This window comes from Leptonychotes weddellii, chromosome 1, assembly GCF_054177405.1.
Source record: "Leptonychotes weddellii isolate Sample4059 chromosome 1, ASM5417740v2, whole genome shotgun sequence".
Lineage (NCBI taxonomy): Eukaryota > Metazoa > Chordata > Mammalia > Carnivora > Phocidae > Leptonychotes > Leptonychotes weddellii.
Window position 1 is genome coordinate 177,695,700 of NC_138369.1, and position 15,702 is coordinate 177,711,401.

Below are 15,702 nucleotides of genomic sequence, written 5' to 3' on the forward strand. Positions count from 1 at the left end.
AAAACAAAACACTTGTATCTCTGTGTGTCAGTTTTTTCCTCTCTTGGGTGTCTCATTGAGAGTACTGACCCCATAGCATTTTGTGAGGACTGAATGATATAAAAGAGGCAAAGTGCTTAGAAAATGTGCTTGACAAATATCAAAAGGCCCAGGGATTGTGAGCTAACTTTATTGTTCTCACTGATATCCTGGCTTTGGGTTATACTTTTCCTTACTGGTACTCTAATCTCAAGTAGCTCTGATAAATTTTGATATTACAAGACACTCTTCATTTGGGAGAGAAGGTGAAATTGACTGCTCATTAGAGGAAAAAAAAATCATGCATTACGTTTGTAATATATTTACTTTTTATGCAACCTTTAACTTGGATTTCCACACGTGTGGCAGACAGGCTCTTGGCCTCCGCAAGAGGAATGGAAATTGGGATAGGATTTAAAAAATACAGAACTGACACTAAACACTAAATTTCTCAGTGCTGCTGGCCGTATGAGTATAGACCCATTCCCACCTTTCATCTGGGGGCCAAGAAAGACACAGGGTAGCATTGCTCCAGGCTAGACACCCCCCCCAAAAAAAAGGCTCAGTTCATTGATTAAAGCTTTAGGTTTGGGGGAAAATACCAAGTTTAATCCTAGTTTCCTTTCACTTCACATCTCACAGCCTGTCCTGACATCTGATTCTGGGCATTGGCTTCCTTCTACGGTGTTTCTAGGGCCTCTGCAGGTTTTCAAAACCCAGGCTTGTTTAATCTAATCATCCATGGGAATACAGTCACATGCGGATCAGCACAACCAGAGAACTCCTTCTAACCACAGCAAAACATGGGCAGCGATGGGGTTGCCTCTCAGCCACTTCCTTAGCCTCCAGCTGAATATTTGGCCTTGACTTTTTTTTTTTAAAGATTTTATGTATTTATTTTAGAGAGAGAGAAAACACGAGTGATAGAGCGAGCCGGGGGGGGATGGGGGGGAAGGGGCAGAGGGAGAGGGAGAAGCAGACTCCCCACTGAGCGGGGAGCCCAATGCAGGTCTCGATCCAATCCCAGGACCCCGAGATCATGACCAGAGCCAAAGTCAGATGCTTCACCGACTGAGCCACCCAAGCACCCTTGGTTTTGACTTTCTAAGTTGCCTGACTTTAGCTTAGGAAGCATTTTGGAGTCTTTCATGGTGGAGAGATTCACTTAGCACATTTTATAATTAACTACTATAAAACTAAGCTTCAGCAAGTTTGCAAATTATGGATTTCATTAGTCTAAATAAAATCAGATTGTTCCCCCTAGCATATTAGAAGCTGGCCCAACATCAATAAAATTATTATTTTGAAGAACCATGTGGGCAGCAGGTGAAATCTTTATTATTACAAGCCAATAATAAAAGTTTGACAAGTTAAAAATATAAACTCAAAATGTAAACTTACATTCATCTGAAAACTTTCTACAGTTCACACTTGGATTGTAAAATGGCCATAACCACATTTCTTGCCTCCACTCAAGGCACAGGAATGGGGACTGTGTTCTTGATGGTTTAAAGCAACTTTTTAAAATGTCCTAATGGTTTAGTTAATGTTTACATATACATAAGAGCAAGGGGGAAGACAAATTATTACTGCCTGTGTAGTCTATACTTATCAAAATCTATTTTCCAGAAGCCTGTATTGGCATCAGTTGATGACATACCTTCAGAGTCTAGCTTTATTTATTTATTTATTTATTTATTTATTTATTTATTTATTTATTATTATCTTTTTAAGATCTTATTTATTTGACAGAGAGAGAGCGAGAGAGAGCAAGTGCACAAGCAGGGAGAGCGGCAGAGGGAGAGGGAGAAGCAGGCTCTCTTCCAAGCAGGGAGCCCCACACCGGGATCAATCCCAGGACCCTGACATCATGACTGAGCCGAAGGCAGATGCTTAACCGACTGAGCCACCCAGGCGCCCCATCTTTTTTTTAGAAACAATTAGCAGGAGAAGAGAAGTGTTCACCTTAATATGTGGTCTAGGAAAAGAGTCACTTTTCAAAATTGTTCCTTGAAACCATCCTGATTTTTACAGGATGGATAGAAAAGGTGTAACAGAGGTAGTTCAGACTTGCTATTTATCTTACATGTTCATTTGCAAGTTAGGACATTTTTCAGATAGAGGGGGTAAAAGACCAAAGGGAAGTTTTGATTCAGATACAATGACTTTGTATTTTAAACCAGTATGTGCCGAAAGAAGCAACGGTGGGGCATTGCATGAGAGACTTTAAGTCCGTTGATAAAAGCCTTATTCTTAATCAAATATATCCTCTTAGTCCGTATAGGAGAAATAAAGTAGAAAAATTACGGGAACAGCCTGGAAACTTTTTCCACGGCTTACATTTTGAGCACAGTCATATATTTATGCTGTGCACACGAAGCGGATTGCACATTTGGGAATGGGCTCAAGCAGAGTCAACGCACTCGGGCAAGACTGAGGTCACTTCGTCACCGTCCGTGGCCTGTATATATAACCTCCCAATCTGTAAAGTGGTAAGTGTCTAATAAAAGGGAAGGGAGGAAATTACATAAGAATGGAGTGGAATTAGAATCCAGAGCATGGTTAGCTCAGACCCATGGTTTCATGCAACAATCTAAAAATAAAGCGCTGGAAACAGATCAGCCAGAAGCATTACCAAAGATCACACTCGCTGCAGAGGCAAGACCGTAATCATAGACAGATGATTAGGAACTATTTTGTGAGGTTATCGTCTCTAATGTCTATAAGGCTCGTACTTTATGACACATGCTCACAATATTTAGGCAAAAAGTGAAACTAAAGAATAATAAAGCAATTAGGAAATAAAGCAAATGAAAGCCAGATCCCCTTATGAAAGGGAAATTAAGTCCATATCCCCCATCCCCAGATCTTAAATTTCTCTGATTCGGCTATACGTAATGCAGAAAGACAAATTAAGTAGGCAGTGTTTGAATGAAGAATGGCTCATAAAGAATTCTAAAGAATTAAATAGAGCTGGCCCAACCAAGAAATTAAAGGGAACCCAGGGCAGAGTCATGGATCAAAGATTCAGGTTTGATTTTTCCCATAGAAGCCTACATTTCTCCTGCATCGTTCCCTTGTAAAACTGTGTCCAATCCTGCACTGTTAAGAAAAGTTCTTATCGTACATATATAGTTTTAATAAAACATTTGTTCTCATCAGCAACTGTCTTCCTACCTCTCAGACTGCCGGGTTGGCTGGTGTCAACCCCTGGTTTAGGAATTCAGGAGGGCCGGGAAAAGTGATGCTAGAAGGTTCTTCATTCCAGCCCAGCTGCCTTGAGAATCAGTGCAGCCCCAGAGACGTTGCATTTACTGCCTCAGTGGTTCTCTTACAGAGAAACCTCCCCAATGCTAACAATGTGTGAGAGCAGATCACTGCAGGATTGAAGGAAAAGATAGCCCTTCCCTCAAGACCTCTGTAATCCCTTCCTGAGAAGATCAGGATTTAGGGCTCGTAATCTTATGGATGGATGATGCCACAAATCAATTGTGTTGCTTACCCAGTCCGAAACGAACCAGCCTCTGCCTACCCAGGGATTTAGGACCTTTCTTTTTTTTTTTGAAGATTTTATTTATTTATTTGACAGAGAGAGACACAGCGAGAGAGGGAACACAAGCAGGGGGAGTGGGAGAGAGAGAAGCAGGCCTCCCGTGGAGCAGGGAGCCCGATGTGGGACTCGATCCCAGGACCCTGGGATCATGACCCGAGCCGAAGGCAGACGCCCAACGACTGAGCCACCCAGGTGCCCCAAGGACCTTTCTTTTAGAACTTCCGTCACTCTGAATAATGGTGATTAATTACTGGCGTACTTTTGAAATCATCTCTGCTCAATTACAATCCTCTCAAGGATTTGGGCTAATTCTTCTTAGCTTCCACTGCACATTCTCAATGTTGCCTTGGGCAGCTCTTGTGTTTCTCCCACTGACTTGTGCACCGACATAGATGGGTAAGAAATACTAAGGATCTATATCTGGCTGTTTTATTATCAGTTTAATAGGTACGAATGAGAGATAGGTGAAAACATATTCCCAGGCCAGAAGCTCAGGTGGCTTATGTGTTTTAAAAAAGCTTTTTGGATATGCCAGGTCTTCTAGAGAAGCACACCAGAGAGTCACACCTCATTATCAGCCCACCTTACAGATGAGAGACTGAGACTGGATGTCTGAATCTCTTGCATGAGACCAAACAGAGACCATCGAGGCAGAGACGGGGCTCCATCTTGAGGCTAAAGAAGTCTAATTAATAACATGTAAATTATTATCAGTGATGCTGATGGATGGTTATTCATGTTAAGGTTTTATGTTTGTGTGTGTTTTTTTTTTCTTAGATGGTAAAAAGAGGGTCAGTTAAGAAAACTGAGGTCATGATTAATACTTAGGAATTGAAATTTAACTACCGATTTCTATTTCACTGCTGCAATATATTGTCTTACACAATGACATCTTTGCTTTGAAGTTATTTTAACTTTCCAAAGAAAACATAGCAGCTAGAAATCTACCCCTTATGAAATGTTCTCTGCCTACTACTACTAGGAATGTGAAAAAGAAGCTTTAATTTCTGTTTAAAAATTATGGTTTTAGGTTAAAAACTAAATCCGTTTAATAAAAATACAGCAAAAAAGGTATCAGACCGTACTTTGCTCCCGAAAGGATGACGATAAAAGGTGATAAATACATTTAAAATGAAATGAACTAGTTAACTGAAAAGCAAAAACAGAAGGGTATGTGGGTGTAAATAACAACTGGTATCTATAACCTACCCAATTTGGCCCCTCAAATAACTCCATGAAATCGGCAGCATATTCCTGTATTTCAGATATGAAAACAAGCTTTGAGAGTTTAAATAGTAAGACCAGTAGAAAGTACTCTAGCAAGAATTGAGCCCAGATGTGTCTGATTCTAATGTCTAATTCTAAGTACTGAAGTACTCATACACCGAGCCTGGGTCATCGCCGGGGAAACACATTTCCTAACTGGTGGGATATTTTTCAACAACGAACTCAGTCCTAAATTTCTAATTTTAAGATTTAGATTCGTTTCTTAGGACACAGAAATCGGGTGACATTGGAAGACAAACCCTGTTGACTGCTGGCCTGAACCCTGTTCACTGTCTTTGCTATTAAAAAAGGAGATAGGACTGTTTACCATGAGCTATTGTTTACCTTTGACAGGAGCTCTGATCACGCACAATGGAATAAACCTGACAAATTTCTGTGCAAACTGATTAGCCCTGGATGAGTCAGTAGAGCCTCGAGTAACTTTTAAGAGCGACATCCCTGCATTCCATAATCAACTGTGACAAATTCCATCTAAGAGTCATGGCCGGATGCTTAAGAAGACAGGATCAGTAGCAAATTTCTTTTAAACTCTCAAATGACACTGTCAAAAAGGAAACATCTACTGTGTGCCTGGCTTTGCCTTCCTCCTGCCTAACTAGTTAACCCTAAAAGTGCAAATGTAAACAAATGTAATCCCCCAACAGTCCATCTGAACCTGGAGAAATCTGGAATTAATTGCCAAGTATTTTGGTTCCTGTTGCAGCTGTTACGAGTGTTTGATTTGGCGAGGGCAGGGAAAAGGCGCTGCATACCAATTTCGTGAGCCACGGTGAATGCTGCATGGAGGCCATCATCTTCAATCACGGCACAGCTGCGCTCCGGAGAACATATGGTCCCGACGTCTGCCATTCCCAGGGTGTCACATGAATGATGCCCACATAAATCCTGCCCGGGAGAAAGAAAGAAATCATTAAAATCAATTTACATCCAGAAGGAGCCACCTTGTAGAGCCACTTGCTCACTCCAAACGGCAAGAGTGGGATATGTTTATGGTATCACCTGTTCAGCTCTGGAAATGGTCCAAAGACAAACTAACGGCATCGACTCCTCTACGCTTCTCTGGGTCCCAGAGGCACAGAAGGAGGATGGGACTCAATTACATTTAAAAAAGATGTCCTAGGATTGCGGTTTGTCCCTTACAACAGCCGCTGCAGCTTTCCCAAAGCTCTGCTGCGTATCTACAGGCACATGTGTCTGGGATCACTTTCACATAGAGTCCGGCTTACTAAAGCCCTAATGTTCTGGCTTGAATTCGTGCTAAATTTATCAGAAGCCTGGCCTAATAATTTATTTTCCATCACCGGGGCAAACTGCAACTTTTTGTGGCAAAATATCAGTGTATCAGTAATTCAAACGGGAAACTAAATTGTAATCCAGGAGTGTAATTCCTGGAAAGATCATCTCCCAATTTCCAAATGGAGCTGTAATTTCAGAGGTTGTGTCTTCAAAAATGTATACGCTCTTACTCATAGCATTTCATGTAGATTGAAGATGTAGATTTCATGTAGATTTCTCAATTTGATCGCACCGCAGAAAATATATGTAGTATATTGTGTTTGTATAAGTGAGTGTGTGCATTTTTTTGGTGAGAAGTTGTAGAGCTCTTAAGAGATTCTCAAAGAAAAACAGGATCACATCCCCTTAAAATGTTCATTAAAAATGATCAATTTGGATGAAAGAGACATCACAAGATAATTTTAAGTTATGAAGCATAAAGAGAAAATATAAACCAAAATTTTTGACATGATAGATTTGTAATGAACAGCTTTCCCTTATATGCTATTTGAGCATTAAAAGACATTAGAACTTCTTGTGCTTGACTATTGTTTTCAATGAAAATTACTTAAAATCATGTACATTTACATCCAAAAAGGCAAGACAATATCCTAGAGTAAGCCATTAGTGAATAATCGTAGAAGGAAAGAATTTTTTAAAAAAACATCAATTATTATGAAAGATGATATATTTACCAGTTGCAGTAATAAGTGTTGTTTCTATTATAGCTACCATCTTTGTATCCCCAACTACCACAATGTCTGGCTTATGCTACAAACTCAACGAACGTTTGCTTAATTGAGGTGAATTGTGACATACAGTCAGATGCAATGTAAACCTTGCACACCTTAATATGCAATATGCTAGCAAGATCTCAACAGATTCTTGGAAGTCAGTGCAAGATATCATTACTACATAACCAACGCCACCTACTCAATGTCAACATACTCTTCTAATTCTTCCCTATATTGCTGCATACAAATCTAACCAAGGTAAAGAATATCTAAAATATATACCCTATGATCTCTCTAGTACATTTTCAGGTTCTTATTGTGTTCTATATATTATGAGATCCCAGCTGTGATGAATTACATTGCTGCCACCATGTTATTACAGCTTCAGACAGTGGAAATCTCGGCCGAGTAGCCTTGGTGAATCAAGTCACCAAACCAGCAATAGCTTCCCCAAGTTTCCTGTGTATCCTCATATGTCATCCGTGGGATCTCAAATTACAGCTGTTGAGAACAAATTAGTAGTTTTAAAATTGAAATTGGAACACACTTTCGCATAATAATCAGTCTTTGAGATAATAATATAGTACAATACATTTTTAATTCAGTTTTTCTCCAATCATTTCGGTAACTTTAAGACGAAAGACTCAGTTGTCATTGCTAGACACCGTAGGTTATTTCTGCACACACTTTTTTAAACCAAGATTTATGTTTATCTTCATGATTTGGGGTTTGTTATCTTCAAATAATAAAATGCAAGAATTGTTTTCCCTTCTTATTCCATATGTCATTTATAAGCTCAGATGAAGAACCACAGTGAATGGAAATGGCCCTCCCATTCTGAATAGAGTTTAAACTGGATTCTTAGTATCTCTCTGTTGCTGGTAGCAATTGCTCATTAGAGGCTATCAACTGTCCTTGTTATCCTTGAATTGCATTAAATGCATTTGGCCCTTTGCCATAAAAATGTGTGCATGTGACAAAATTGTGAACAGAAGCAGTTTTTTTTTTTTTTAACCATACTGATTAAACCCCGTGATGACATGGCCATACTCTATATATTTTTGTAACAATAATTATGTAAACTGGCAACCTCTCAATTTCATTCACGCAATTTCAAACCTTGACAGCCCTGTTATGGTTTCATTCCCAAGATTTACAATGAATGTCTGTATTTCTTTGCAATCCAAGGTTCATTTCAATGTATTAAAACTCAACTTGTGCATCAAACTTTAAGAATACAGCACATCACACTCATGTTTATTTACTGGTGGAGTTTTATAACAACATTTACAGGTGCAAACCTCAAAGTTTGTAGGAGTTTTTTTTTTTTAATTCAGAACAGGAGTAAGGAAACTAAAGTGGCAATAGCATCTATCTATCTATCAATCAATCTATCTATCATCCATCCATCCATCCATCTTATGGATCTGGAGGCAGGCAAATACTGGAAAAATGTGAATCACATACACTGTCCACAGAAAAGGTAATTAAATTACAAGTGCTGACAAGAGTTTTTCTGCTTGGTCAGTGTAGATAGAAGGTAAGTTACTTCTTTGTTACATTAAAGATGGTTCTTTCCATGCAAGATCAGTATCTTCTCACCATGGTGTAGATAGCAATGCAAAGGAAGATTTAGTAAAATGGAAGGGTTGCAAAAGTATGTATGTAACACAAAAACAGAGCTGAGATGGTCAGCAAGACCAATGAAGACTTGACGGGGAGGTCATTGACATGGTGACCATTCACCAGGTGTGGCCATTTAGAGGGCTATGAATATGTCAATATCTGTGATTCATCATGGAATTTAGAAGGCCTAGTAGCACCCAGATCTATTCTTTTGGATGGAGTAGGGGGCAGGGATCCAGTGAAGTATGCTACCGTGAGAAGCAGTTGCCCAGAAGATAGTACAACTTAGCAAATCCCAGTGGTCGGTACTGGGTGGGGAAACTGAACCAAGCACACATGAGAATGCACAGAGTAGAATGAGTAATAGAGGCTGCCGGATTTCTAGCCTTGACTGGGAGGCTGGTCTTTCAAGAAGCATAAACACACCGAGGGAAGGAGCCAGAAGAAACACAAGGGGAGAAGAGCAGATGTCATCACAATTGCAACAGTGGAAGCCCAGATTAACCAAGAATACCTTGTACAATGGAATCTGAAGTTAAATAACAGCAACTTCTGTTTCCATAGAGATTCCCATCTCGTAAGCATGGTAAAGCATGGAGCTCAAGAGAAGGACACAGAAGAGGGTTTAACTAGTCTTAGATGTCTGTCTCTCTTCCCAATTCCTATGAAGAGGGGTTAGTGACAAAAGAATTAATCTGGTGTGGTACATATTTAAGTTATATGTATTATACAAACATACAGTGGCTCAGTCAGTTAAGTGTCTGCCTTCTGCTCAGGTCATGAGCCCCTCATCGGGCTCCCTGCTCAGTGGCGAGTCTGCTTCACTCTCTGTCCCTCACTCTGCTCCTGTTCCCTCTCTCTCACTCTTTCTCTCAAATAAGTAAATAACGCATTTTTAAAAACTGGGATTGCATAAAAATATACAAACAAAAAACACATACACTTACACACCATATTTTACATTTATCTTGTGCATCCAATTCTTGAGGTGTCATCTATCTTTCTGGCTACCTATGCAGCAATCCCCAATCACAGAGGTCTTGATTTAGATCTCAAGAGAAACTATATTAATCGAGTCTATTAGTCTGATTATTATAATGACCCATATTATACAATCTCTATCCACGCTTCTGAATACAACCAGATAATATCGAACATTACAGAGCCCAGCTGGATTAGGGACCAAGGGATCCAGATTCACTTATTCCTAATTACTGTGTGCCCACAATCTGCTGATACTGTGATAAATAAATATGATCTGATCTTGACCTTAAGAAACATCACGGTCTAGTGAGCAGAACAGATATGCCAAGAGGGAAGCAGATTATGACGTGCTATTATGAACAGATTTTTGAGGGAATGCAGAAGAGGAACCGACAAGCTCTCCCTGAGTGAATCAATAAAATTGTCTCGAAGGAGGTAACTAGATATCGAGGGATGAATAGAAGTCTGACAGTTTTAGAGGAAGGGATCCTAACTAGGAAAGACTGGTCAATACATCAGGGGATGGTAAAAGGTAGGTTCTATTTGGGAGAATGACAGGAAGTTTGTCATGACTGGAGAATACAGGATTTGTTGGGTGGAAGGCAATCAGGGGAAGCTGGAAAGACAGTCTGGGCCCAGAGTTCCAAGATGGGACATTTTGTCTGTAAACATGAAGTAAGAAGAAGGGGGAGAGGGAGGCAGCGAGTTAGGGATTGCTGAGAGGACATGCTTGGAAGAGTCATTTTGGAGAACAGGAATGGAAGCTGATTAGACACAGTGAATACAAAGTAGATCACTTTTTAATTCTAACGCTATTAGTAAGAGTCATTACATAAGTTGTTTATATGCTTTGAGACAAAGTTCCTTCATCATTAACATAAGGGATTTGGATCAGTTGATCTCTACGTCTTTCCAGTTCTACCTGTGTTGGTATTAAATGAAAACACTTCAATTTATAGGTGGAGAAATTAAAGCTCAGGGGCGGTAAATGTCCAAAGTTGCAAGCTTGAAACTGCTGAAGTCAAAATTCAGACCTATATCTAAACATCCCAATTCCTGAACCACCTTCACCAGGATACTGGTAAATCATCACGCATGCTTTTCTTGACATTACTGTTATCTTTTACATTTATAACCTGTGCCTGACCAAGTAAATTCCTTTACTGCGACAAATACTACGGCATGGTCTTTATCTCTATGGTGTGTTTGGTAAGACTCAATAATTTAGAAGCGTACAAAACTTACAAAATGTGCTGAGAAAGATATTCCAAAAAAGAAGAAAATGCAAGTGTTGGATAAGAAACCTGGACATCTCTTCCTGTACCTCTCTCTCTCTCCTGCCACATCTGATTGGCCACTGTAAGTCACTGATTCCATCTACCAAATGTCTCAGGTAACTGTTTACACCTTCTCGTTTCCTTCCATTATTCCTTCCTGCTTGCACTGTCATCTGAGGCTTTTAAGTGGTCCCTTTGTCTCCTATAACTCCCCTGCCTGTATGCTGCAGTCAGTTACCTTCTAGAGCCCCGATCTGATTAGCCTGCACCATGCATTCAACCTTGCACAATGCAACCCAGGCTTCCTGTCAGCCTCCACTGCACTGTTATGACCCCTCTTGTCCACTCTTTCCTGCGTATCTTATCAACCCTTTGGTGCCAAACCTTAGCCCAAACATTCTTTTTGCTGGAAAGGCTTAATGAACTCACATCCACCTCATTTTAAAATTTCTTGATTTGGTCGCTGCTTCTCAATTTCTAATGCTAATGCTTTAATTTTGACCATCTCAAGTCTCTTCCTGAAGGTTACTCAAATAGCCTGCAAAGGCTCCCCCTGGGTTGAGTTCAACTACTCATGTTGGAAGGCTCATTCTGGGAACACTGCTGGTCACTGCTGTTTTCTTTCCATAGATTCCCACTGGATTTAATTTACAATTTAAACTCTTAAGCAGGGTGCTTTGGACTGACTTGTGTCTCCCCCACCAAAACTCAATTCATATGCCGAAGACTTATCCTTAAGAAGCTAGTTAAGATTAAATGAGATCATTAAGGGTGGGGTCCTGATCCAATAGGATTAGTGTCCTTAAAAGACGAGAACTCTCTCTCTCTCTCTCTCTCCATACAATTTCTTCTACAATCTAGTTGTTATCATCTTCTCTAGACTATATTCCGTCACCCTTCTGTCCTCATATTGTCTATCATAACACTCCTAACCCCCTACATTTCACATGTTGCCTCTGGGCCATTGCACAGGATAGCTGGGCATGTCTGCAAGCCTATCTCCTCCTTATGGGTCTGGCTAACTCCTAGACCTTCTTCCAAATTGAACTCAGACTGGTCAGGCAACCTTCTAATGTATTTCCATGATATCTAATGACCACATGTATCATAAAAATCATCATGCTATATAACAATTATCCATTTCCGGGGCGCCTGGGTGGCTCAGTTGGTTAAGCGACTGCCTTCGGCTCAGGTCATGATCCTGGAGTCCCGGGATCGAGTCCTGCATTGGGCTCCCTGCTCGGCAGGGAGTCTGCTTCTCCCTCTGACCCTCCCCCCCTCTCATGTGCGCTCTCTCTCTCTCTCATTCTCTCTCTCAAATAAATAAATAAAATCTTAAAAAAAAAAACAAAAACAAAAACAATTATCCATTTCCTTGCCTGTTTCCTGGAACAGATTCTTGTGAAAGGGGTCACATTTCAAATTTCTGAATCCCTCTCTGTTTATTATTCTGTCTGAATAAATTAGTTATAATATTTTGTTTAGAGAGCACTAGACACGACTACATTCTCTCTCTGCCATTTGGCAGTTATTACTCTTAGAAGACTATCTCTTTTCACGAATGTCCTTATCTGTCCCATTACGATGATAGTATGGATGCAGATAATAGACTGGATTAATTGTAAAGTGGTTTATGATTACGGATAGTACCTAAGAAATGCTCAGTAAAAGCTGGCTGAATCCAAATAAAAGCTATCCATCCTTTGAGTGCTAATTCAATTGTACATCTGTAGTGAAGCCTATATAAAGATCCATTGGCAGAATTGATTACTCCTCCCTCTCTTTTCACAGACTTTGTTTATAACTTAGTCACAACATTTACCCCAGTTTTCCTAGTATTAGAGAGACTCTTGCGTGCATCTGCTTCCTTTCCCCTAGTGACGAGGCGCGGTGCAGGGAACAGGTATATTCTGTCTTGCTGCCTTCAGCGGCATAAATGAGTGCCTCACACATAGGTGGCACTCCTAGCTATGCGCCAAAAGTGTGAGAGAGAGAGAGACGATAATGACATACATCCTGTGCGCTGTGGTATATTGTCTGTAGTGGACATTAGATTTTTCAGAATATTCTTCACTTATCCATCGAGATGTAATTGACTTATTATATTAGTTTTAGGCACAACATGATGATTTGATATATGTCTATGTGGTAAAATGATCACCACAATAAGTCTATTTAATATCCATCACTATGCATAGTTACAATTTTTTTCTTGTGATGAGAACCTTTAAGATCTATTCGCTTAGCAACTTGCAATTCACATGTGTTTTTAAAATGTCAACTAGAGCTGTTTAATCTGCTCCCAGTCTTCCCGTTTCTGAGTTATTTAGATTTTTATTGATTGGGATTGATCTATAGGCTAGGAATCCTGGCTAAGAGTTCACTTCAGACTTTAAATGGGATTTGAACTCAAATATGCAATTGGATTAGCCAATCCAGTCAGCAAGCAAATAAGAAGCAGTACATCCTTCTTCTTCCTCCTAGCTTCTGGTCTCCCCCTTCAGGGCTCTCTATCGTCACAACCTAACAAAGCGCTGGCTGGTAGAGGAGAAATGCTCTCTGTGGGGTCCAGAACATAAAGAGAGGCAGAACATAAAGAGAGGTGTTAGAGACAATTGCCTATTAACTGGCACAGTCATAGTTAATGAAAGTGAGTAGACCTTGTATTTTGCATAGTCTGTAGCTGGTTCATTTGCAGTCCAATGCTTTTGATCCATGTGAGGTTTGGGATGAGGGGACATTAAACAGTCTCCAATTTTGTCATCCGCCAGGTAGGGCTTTTGTTTCTAAAGAAGAATGCGTGATCTCCAAACTGGGTTTAAGAGTATGTCTTTGAAGAACCTATTTTAAAATAAAAGAGGAAGCCAGGGACAAGGAAAGGATTCTGGAAAGCAAAATTAAATCCTGAGATCAGATTTCTGCTGTTTGATGGCAGAAGTGGTGTGAATTCCAGCATGAGTGCTATTTCAGAATGAAAACGGCTCCTATTCCAGAAAATTGGCTGGTGCTAAGTTTCTCTAATTAGAGTGCTGGGGTTTGGTGAAGTGTGTTAGTTTGATAAAAGAATTACTAGCACTATTCTGCTGACTCCCAGACACAACGTTCAAGGTGGCCTGGGCTAGTAAACAGGGGTGGAAAACATATCCTCACACATTTGCTTCATGCCTGAAAAACAAGCAATTTAAGAGAAGACATCTGGACACAAAATTTGAACAGTGCTCAGAGCCCATCAAAACATGGATTTGATGGCTTGGCGTCTGGTTGCTAAGCAACGTACTTCTTACATTCAAAACAGAGTTGTAAAAGTAGGATCCTGGTGCCAACTCAGGGTATTTCTCATTGAAGAAAAAAATAGTCATGAGCATTTTTTTTTTTTTAGGTCTTAAGATATCTGATTTCTATGGTAGAAGAGCTCAGATTATTTCTGCTCTAGTCCTCTCATTTTCCACAGTCTGAAGTATTAGATGGAGCTTAACTTTACATTTTGAAGTACTCTTTTTTTTTCTTTTTTTTTTTTTAAAGATTTTATTTATTTGAGAGAGAGAGAATGAGAGACAGAGAGCACAAGAGGGAAGAGGGCAGAGGGAGAAGCAGACCCCCTGCTGAGCAGGGAGCCCGATGTGGGACTCGATCCCGGGACTCCAGGATCATGACCTGAGCCGAAGGCAGTCGCTTAACCAACTGAGCCACCCAGGCGCCCCATTTTGAAGTACTCTTAATGAATGCCGCAAAAGGGTCTTGTAATATTTTTCTCAGCCCCCTAATTAACAGCATTCTTTTAAACTAAGTATATATATATCCACCATACACATGCTTTTTCAAATATTTGGTTCCCTTCAAGTTAGATGTATATACCAGAGGGCCAACCGCAAGCTAAACGAGATTTGCTTTACCAAAAGTATCCTTCTGCTTGGCAGGGAGGCCAGGGAGGGCCCATGTAAAATATTTTCCATGTGCAGACTAGTTTGGAAAATGTATGTTATTATAATACTTATTAACATTAAGATAGACCATTAATTTCTTTCTCCCTTGCTTTTATCTACTTAAAATGTACTGATATGTTTCAAAGCTTGGAAAATAAGAATTGCTAGCTATCCAAAAAAAAAAACACAAATCCAGAAAAAGCAACAGACAGATCATTCAGAACCACCGACTAGTTTTCCTTTTTTTCTGGGAAGCAGTTAGGAAAATGATGGGGCAGGAGGTAGGGAGGAATGGGGTCTTCTATGAATTTTTATTTGTCTTAAAAGTTGCGGAATGTGCATTTGTATTCAAAAATGAAACTGAACTATTAAAATGACCTACTCTTTGGAGTAGTGTGCTTACAAAAGTATTTTTTCCTCTGTCTTTAGAGAACTTCCTTCCACAAACTCTCTGAAGCCTTCTTCTTGGCAGCTTCTTGTGATGCAGCAAAGCAAGAAATCCAGACGTGGAAAATTGCTTACCAAAAAAAAAGAAAGAAAGAAAAAGACTTGGAAACCAAATAAGAAAGGGATAGTTTTACAGGAGAATTCTACTTCATATGGAAGGCTACAAAACAAATGTTCTTCCACGTCAAAGATTTATGTAGCGCAGAGAAATTAAAGGATGGTTTTTAGATCACTTAATGAGAAGGCAGATTTTCCATCATGCCTAGCATCGTGGGCTGGCAGGTTCTTCCTAAACTGTTGCCCTCTGGCACCCTTGTTTACATGTGGTTTACATTTATGTCCACCCCATGGACCACAAGTGTTCCTCCATTCCAAATTTATCGACACTTTTCCTTCATACCAGCGGTGCCTCAGTAAAAACAAAGAATTAGGTAGTGGGGCTGTGTGATTCTGAAGCTTTCTGCAAGCCATCAGTGCATTTCCTATCCTAGCTCTGGTTGCCCCCTTTCATACCATGCTTTTGCATGATACCTCAAAATTTCAGAATCCTTCAGCTACCCTGGGTGGATCCCAAGCAC

At 40.0% G+C, this 15,702-nt stretch overlaps 1 protein-coding gene and 1 long non-coding RNA gene across 2 annotated transcripts in view; both read right to left on the reverse strand.

The window, feature by feature from the left end:
- Window positions 1–15,702, reverse strand: part of ADAMTS5 (ADAM metallopeptidase with thrombospondin type 1 motif 5) — a 49,096-nt gene that overhangs the window by 29,856 nt on the left and 3,538 nt on the right. Inside the window, exon 3 of the mRNA XM_081799028.1 lies at window positions 5,611–5,743. Within this exon, the coding sequence (XP_081655154.1) occupies window positions 5,611–5,743 (133 nt within the window). The remainder of the gene's footprint in view (window positions 1–5,610; window positions 5,744–15,702) is intronic.
- On the reverse strand, window positions 359–5,601 carry LOC145716261 (uncharacterized). The gene is made up of 2 exons (XR_014138830.1): window positions 3,777–5,601; window positions 359–3,565 (listed from the first exon to the last, which is right to left on the reverse strand). It is a non-coding gene; the product is annotated as an uncharacterized LOC145716261 (long non-coding RNA).